General features: G+C 38.1%; 1 protein-coding gene across 2 annotated transcripts in view; it reads left to right on the top strand.

Moving 5' to 3' along the window:
* Zc2hc1b (zinc finger, C2HC-type containing 1B) overlaps window positions 1-6310 on the top strand; it is a 63739-nt gene extending 57429 nt beyond the window's left edge. For both annotated transcript variants that reach the window (XM_005389243.2, XM_005389242.2), the window contains 2 exons: window positions 5458-5536; window positions 6171-6310. In XM_005389243.2, coding sequence (XP_005389300.1) covers window positions 5458-5522 — 65 coding nt within the window. In that variant the 3' untranslated portion in view covers window positions 5523-5536; window positions 6171-6310. The remainder of the gene's footprint in view (window positions 1-5457; window positions 5537-6170) is intronic.
* The last annotated feature ends 1545 nt before the right edge of the window (window positions 6311-7855 follow it).

Genomic DNA, 7855 nt, shown 5'->3' with positions numbered 1-7855 from the left:
GCTGCCTGGGCGCAAGGCGCGGGGGGCTGGGGGAGCCTGCTCGCAGTTTTGACATTTACTTTGCTGAAAATAGGTTAGCTATTCTTGCTTTACTTGTGGGCTCCTGCTCTGTGAAAAATTGTTTTTCATCCTTTGATTTTTAATCTACGAGCTTCTTTAAAGGTCAAGTGTGTTGACCTAACATTGGATTTTGCTTTTCATCCATTCTGCCACTCTATGTCTCTTGATAGGGGACTTGCAGCCATTTGCATCAAGAGCTACTACTGAAATATGTTTTAACTAATTCATGTCATTGTGTTGCTTTTTGTTGCCAACTTCTTTATTTTTCCCTTTTGCTCAAATGCTCACCCTACTTGCTGTATTATTCCAATAAAACCTGTGGCACTGATGTCTTCATTGTCTCCAAGATAGCATGAGTATTTTTTTTTGTAGTGCTAATTTGATAGTTATGAGTTTCTTAAGGTGATTTTTGTCAAGGAAGGTCCTAATTTCTCCATTGAGTCTGAAAGATAGTTTTATAAGATATAGTAAATTGGTTTGAAATTATTTTCCTTTGTGGCTTGAATAACTTGCCTCCAAGGTCTCTTGGCCTTTAAGTTCTGTGTTACAAAATTACATCTAAACTATTTTATAGGTAATTTATTGTGTATCTCTAACTGCTTTTAAAAATGTCCTTGTATTAGACTTCTGGAATTTTGCTTATGATGTGACATGGGGAAGTTCTTTTCTTATTATAGCCATTTGAGTTTCTAGATGCCTAACTTACTTGTATATTAAATTCTTTCCCCATACTTGGAAATTTCTCTGGTATGATTTCTGTGAAAAAAATTTTTATGCAATTTGTGCCATCTTCTACTTTCTTTCTCTCTCCACTTTTAGTCTTCTTTGCATCATTTAACAGTTGTTGGATTCAATCACTGAGTATATAGTCACTGGCATCAGCCCTGTCTTCCCTTTCTGACACTCTTTTCTCACATTCATCACTTCTGCTGCTCATACTTTCCAAAGGATATTTTATCACCTGGATTACAGTTTGGTGCCTTTTCATGAACTCTGATTCTTTCCTAAATTGGCCATTCATGATTTGTATCATTTGGGTTAGCTCAGCTCGCCTTTAGTTATATATTCTTTATGCTCCCTGATCTTTTTTATTAGTACATGGTAGCAGTACATAATATTAATATGCCTTGTGTAGAGTTGGTACAAGTATATAACACATTTTAATTTCTTTTTTCATCCTCTTTCCTTCCCCTCCCTCCTCTTCCTTCCAACTCTTGATTCCCTTCCCCTTTGAGAAAGATCTGTCTCCCTACTTCCTATTATCTTTTATTTTGCCCTTTATAATTTTGGGGTTTTTATGTAAGAGAAACAATGGGTATTTAAGCTTGTGTGTCTGATTTATTTCATTTAACATTATGGTCTCAAGGTACATCTGTTTTCCTACAAAGGACTCAAGTCTATTATTCAGGCATAGTACTCCACTGTCTATAAATACTTCATGTTCTTTACCTATTCATCTGTTGATGGACAGATAGGCTGCTTCCAAGATTTAGCTATCACATATTGTGCTGCTATACACTTGGGTATGCATGCATCTCTGTAACATGGTGTCTTTAGCTCTTTGGAAAGATACCAAGAAGGGGAAGAGCTGGGCCAAATATGGTTTCTAGTTTTCCTTTTTGAAGAATCTGCTACTGATTTCCATAGTGGTAGTATACCAGTTTACATTCCTGCCAACAATATAGAAGGGTTATTTTTCTCCTGTAGCCTTACCGGTATGTTTTATTTGATTTCTTGATGATGGTTGTTTTTTCCGGGGCAAGATGGAGATCTCAGTGTTAATTTAATTTTCATTTCTGAAATGGCCAGTGATGCTGAGCATTTCTTTGTGTATTTATTTATAAGTCCATTATCTGTTTAATTATATCATCTTTCAGCTCCTGGAACACCTTATAGATCTGGTTTGTTTGTTTCTGTTTTCACTTTATATAAACCAGCCATTTGGTTTTTTATTTCCTCCCCATCAACACCCATTGGATCCATTTTGGGGTACTTCGGAGTTCTTGAAGGAATTTTTTTGGCCTTGTTTTCTCATGTTTCTAGAGCTCTCTCTCCCCCAACCCCCCTCTTTCACGTGTGCTGAGAGTTGAACTCAACTAGAATGGACTAGAGTGGACAGAGTTTGTTGCCGGGGTGGACATCTCTTGTTATTGTGATCTTGACTTTGGTTGCATTTTGATATTTATCTACCTCTTTAACCTACTCAATTTAATAGGATTAGACCCCATCACTGTGTTGCAAGGAAAGCTTCCTTACTGGTTATATCATTGTCAATAGATCCAACCATATGCAGCCACATACATTAAAACTTGTTTTAGCAATGTCCCATATAGAGTGTACTCTACTGCTACAAATAGGTAGACTGGAATATAATGGAAAGGAGGATGGAAACAGGAAGAGAGAAAGGAGGAGAGGGTTAAATCAGCAAGAAGGGAGAGAAGAAAAATATCCATAGATGAAAAATAGACCAGAAATCTGCCTCTGTTAGAATTATTTTTATAGCTAGAGTGAAGTGCTAGTAGTGAGGGGCTTTGAGAAAATATTTGTGGGAGTACGAGAAAGGACACGGAGAGAGGGAAGTGTACAGTAATTGAAGATTGAGGGAAGCTGTGAGAATGTCAGAATCTCTTAACGTGTTGGTAGTTAGCTTAATTTTAGATCCTGTTTACACATTCTTGTGATATTACCCTGACATGCCCGTGAAAGGTACTACAGTATTTAGATTAAAGTACTAGTTCTGATTTTCTTTTGCACATATAAAGATATTTCATTTATATGTCTATCTATCTATATCTATCTATATATATATATACACACACACGTGTGTGTGTGTGTGTGTGTGTGTGTGTATGTTAGATGAAAGGCAGAACAGAGCAAAGATAATGGGAAAAGAAAGAGAGGAAAAGGGAGGAAAAAAAGACACAGAGGAAGTAAAAAGAAATCACAACCAAGCCAAACAAAAACAAATCCTCACACAGTTGAAACAAAATGAAAGCACCTTCACAGTCCTGATTATATTGCAGTCTGAGTTCCATTAGTGCTCTGAAAACATATGGGTTGTTTGACCAAAGAATAAAAAAGAACTGAGGAGCAAGGAGAAATTTAAATTGGTATGGGAGGGCCACGAATGTTGGGAGGGGACGCAGAACACATATCAGTTGCACCAAAGAAGGTGCCGCATCCTCTGGCATCTGTGTGAGGAACACCTGCGCAAGCCAAGCAGTTATTCTGGCTGAAGAACTTATCGTTTCTGGCCACTTGAAGTTAGCCTGCCAAGAATTTTTCTGGGAATAGCATTTTAAATATTATGTAAGAATTTATGTTTACTCTGAAAGCTGTTGGAAAATGGAGGGGAAGGCATAAAGATAGTGCATAATTCGACCACCCTAACCACTGTTGTCATTTTAAAAAATATTATCTATCCATACTCTTTCTTTGTTCTTCCCTTCTCTCAGTGGTAGAGTCAGAGGCCATGTGTAGTTATACATCCTGGTTTTTTCTTAACCTAACATTCTATTTTCCTACAACAGAAGAATTTCTGCCATGCAAGGTACATATGATGCTATATTTTGATAGAACTCATTTAGCTGTTTTCTTACTGTTGAGCAGATTATTGGTTCTACTTTTTTTTGTATTAGGTAAGCCCCTTGTTCATGCACAATGGCCCCCAGTTACATTGTACACTCTTCCAAGTGCTTCATGGATGAGCTCATTTAATCCTCACAAGAGCATGAGGAGGTCAATGTATATTTATATCCCTGTTGTACAGATGAGGAAATCATACAGAGGTTAAGCAGCTTGGACAAACCATTTAACAGGAACAGCAGAGTGTTTCCCCAAAACTTCCTTAGCTTTGGGAAATCTGGGTCCAAACATATAAACATCAAGGCTATAGGTATACATGAGGGAATTATTTCAGGAAAATGTGTGACTTTTCTTGCATTCACACAAGATTCTAGCACTAAGGTTTTAACTTAGCAAGTGTTACAGCTTCTGTCTAGATATCCCCACAAAGCTTCATGTACTCATGGGTGGGGCTTTTGGGTAATAACTTGATCGTGGGTATGTGATACTGGATCAGTCTATTGATTGGCTTAGCTAAGTTCGAGGTGTGGGTGGCACCAACCAATAGGCTTGTACTCTGGATGGAATAAAAAAGGAAAGAAGGAAGAAGGATCGCTGTCTCCTGCCTGTGCTGCCATGACTGTTTCTCTTCCGCCATGTCCCTCTGCCATGCTGCCCTGCCTTGGAACCAACTATGGACTGAAACCCCTATAAACTGTGAGCTAACACAAACCATTCCCCTTTAACTTGTGTGTGCTAGGTATTTTGTCCCCCGATGAGAAAGTAATGAAGATGACAAGTTACTAGTGACTGTTTTCTTGAGGTTTTTGTGTGAGAGCAACTAATATACTGGGAACATGTTCCTTCTCTGCATCTTTATGCAGAAACAAAAGCTACTGTGAAAATGTAGTTCTAGGATCTATACCTGTGTTGTTCTGGAGGGTTGGTAAACTGTCTTTCAGAGCTGGGCTGTGGGCTCTGCTTTTATAAAGTTAAGCATTTACCTGCACTAGCATCCCTGCCTTACCTAATTGAGTTGTGTAGCAAATGTAATGAGGCTCAAAGTGTCCATTGCTGATTCTTTGGCAAAGGGAAAGCCTGTGTTACTTTGAGTGAAACAAACACCAAGTGTTCTGTCCCTATCCTTTGGCGTTTTAATTTATAATTTCTTTGTTATTACCTCTTTATAAAACACTGAATGTTAAGAAGGAGGCCTCTGGGACAGAAGGAACTTGTTTCTTTCTACAAAAAACAGCTTTTCTGAGAATCCTTCCCAGTCATGTGGTCAAAACCAGACCACAGTACGAGTGTGCTCATATCTACAGACTCCTCTATCTTCATACCTAAGAGTTCTGCTGCTTAAAGGCCAAGAATACTGTTTACAACATGAGTTCATTGTGACATACATAATCCCTGGGAGGGAAGGCAACTTAGGCTCCACAAGGCTTATCAGACGCTTTCTGGCATGAGACCTGGAAAAGAATCATGAAGACGTGAAATACTCAGTGTACATTTTGAAAACTGGGACAGGAGTGGGGAAGGGTGTAGTGGGTCACTTGTGGCAGTGTGATTCACAGGTAAACACAGAGCTATAGGGTAGTAGGGAAACACTCCTGAGACAGACCTTGTTTTCCTTATTATTTGTCCCAAGCTGGAAAGTGGGTATTCAGCTATAGCTATAGAAACAAAGCAAAACAAGCAGAAAGAAGCAAAAAAAAAGTTGGAATCCAATGTGAGGATTTCACAATCACCCCCTCACCCCCACCGCAGCCGCCACCCAGAATGGGAATGTTCTACTTTGACATAACAAGAAATCTGTTTATGTTTGTAAAGGATCAGCCATGGACTCTGCTTCTGGAGCAAACAAACAAGGATATAGTAAATCTAAAAAAGATTAACTCCTAGAAAGCAGGTAAGAAAAAGAAATCCCACCGCTAATACAGGTTCTACTGATCATCTAAAATGCAGGTACAGTTAATAAACATTTGAGAGAAAGGATCCATAGCAGGATCCAAATCTTGAAAGGATCCAAATCTTGAATTGCAGTAACAAAATATATGCTCTTAAAACTGTCTTGTTAATGCTGGACATGGTGGTCACATCTGCAGTCCCAGCACTCTAGGAGGCTGAGGCAGGAGGATTGGATATTGAAACCTAGTCTGGGCAATTTATCAATTTAGCAAAAGCCAGTTTTGAACAGGAAGAAAGAAAGAGAAAAAAAGGAAGGAAAGAAAGGCTGGTGGGTACAACTCAGTACAAAGGCTGCAGGCTCAGTCTCCAGTACCACAACGAGAAAAAGAAAAACTGTTTTGTTAAACATACATTTTGAAAAGATGTTTAGCTTTTGATTCTTAATAGAAAAGGGGAATGATTCCTCCCCCTTGAGGTTCCTACCTGGTCCCCTTTTCCGCCCCCACCTCCAGGATAGTTGTCAGAGGTTGTGCACTGTCTGTAAAGCAACTATCGAGCTAAGGAGGCTGATCTCTAACATTCCCACTGCAGAGACAGTGATGTTCTAAAGCAGCGGCTTCTCTTTCTGCTTTCAGGTTGACTCCCCGAGACCTGGGAGACCCCCAGAGCAGGGTGGGGTGGAAGTGTCAGTCTTTCCAGCCACCACTCTGACCTTCAGTTTTCCTCCTCATTTACTCCTTGTCCAAACAAAATTATTAAATACATCAACCTTTTATTTGTGTTGTCTGATTTAATGTCTGATTTAAAGGTTCATCTGAAGTTTTTTTTTTTTTAAATTGGACATTCATAGGCATTTAAGGGTAATGTTGCTCTGACATTTGAAACTTTTTGTGAAATATTCACTGGAGTACTAGCATTATTTACTTAGGAACATTGGATTTTAACCAGCTTTAGTCTATATAAAATAATCCATGCAACAAAAGGGACAAAAACACACATTGGAGGAAAGACAGCTTTTTTAATAAATGGTGCTGGGAAAACTGGATATCCATATGCAGAAGACTAAGTGTAGACCCATATATCTTACCATGTACTAAACTAAAACCAAAATGGACCAAAAAATAAATATTAAAATAAACAATCTGCTGGAAGAAAAAACTAGGTGATTCTTGAAGTTATATATTGGTGCAGGCAAGGACTTTCTGAACAGAACCCCAAGGGCACAAGAAGTGGTACCAAAAATCAACAAATGGGATCATAACAAATTAAAAAGTGTATGCACAGCAAAAGAAACAACCAAAAAAAAAAGCCTACAGAAGGAAAAAAAATTTGCTAGAGACTAATATCTAGAATATATAAAGAACTCAAAAAAACTCCCCCAAAATAAAAGATCCAATCAAAAAATGGGCAACTGAAATGAATAGAAGTAGTACAGAAGTACACATAGCCAATAAATACATGAAAAAATGTTCAACATCACTGCCCATAAGATAAATGAAAATTAAAACTATGTTGAGACATTTAGTCCTTGCTGCTTAATGCACAAATTAGTGACTTTAATGGAACGTGTATGTTTGCCTCTCTGCTAGCAAGCAGGTACGGCTTACCCAATGTATGCCACCATCTTACCCCAGAAAGAATGGATATTATAAAAAACAAATTCTGGTGAGAATGTGGGAAAAATGAACTCTTACACATTATTGGTAGGAATGTAAGCTGGTGCAACCACTGTGGAAGTCAATGTGAAGATTCTCAAAAACTAAAAACAGAAATTCCATGTGACCCAGCCATCCCCCTTCTAAGTATCTTTCCAAATGAGTTAAAATTATCATAGTACAGGGATACATGGATACTGTGTTTATAGCAGCACAATTTATAATAGCTAGATCTTGGAAGCAGCATATATGTCATCAATAGATGAATAGATTTAAAAAATGTACTTATACAGAATGGAGTACTACTCTGCCATAAAGAAAGATAAATTTGAAGGATTCATAGGCAAATGGATGCAACTTGAGACCAAAAGGTTAAGTGAAATAAATCAGAGACGAAAGCTTAAATATCACTTGGTTGCTCCTATATGAGAATCCCAGAGTAAAAATAAAGAGCAAAAGGAAAGATAGATAATCGGAAGTAGGGAGATGGAGATTTCTCAAAGGGGAAAAGGATTAAGAGATAGAAAGAGGACAGAGGGAAGGGAAGGATAAAGGATGAGAAAAAGGAATGGGAGTCCTTTATGTATGTGTACCAACTCCATACATGGAATGTGGACACTATGTACTGCAAACGTGTACCAAAAAAAAAAAAAAAAAAAAAAAAA

Source organism: Chinchilla lanigera, unplaced genomic scaffold, assembly GCF_000276665.1.
Source record: "Chinchilla lanigera isolate Chin_1 unplaced genomic scaffold, ChiLan1.0 scaffold00035, whole genome shotgun sequence".
Taxonomy (NCBI): domain Eukaryota; kingdom Metazoa; phylum Chordata; class Mammalia; order Rodentia; family Chinchillidae; genus Chinchilla; species Chinchilla lanigera.
Note: the sequence above shows the minus strand (reverse complement) of the source record. Positions and strands in the feature narration are given on the sequence as shown.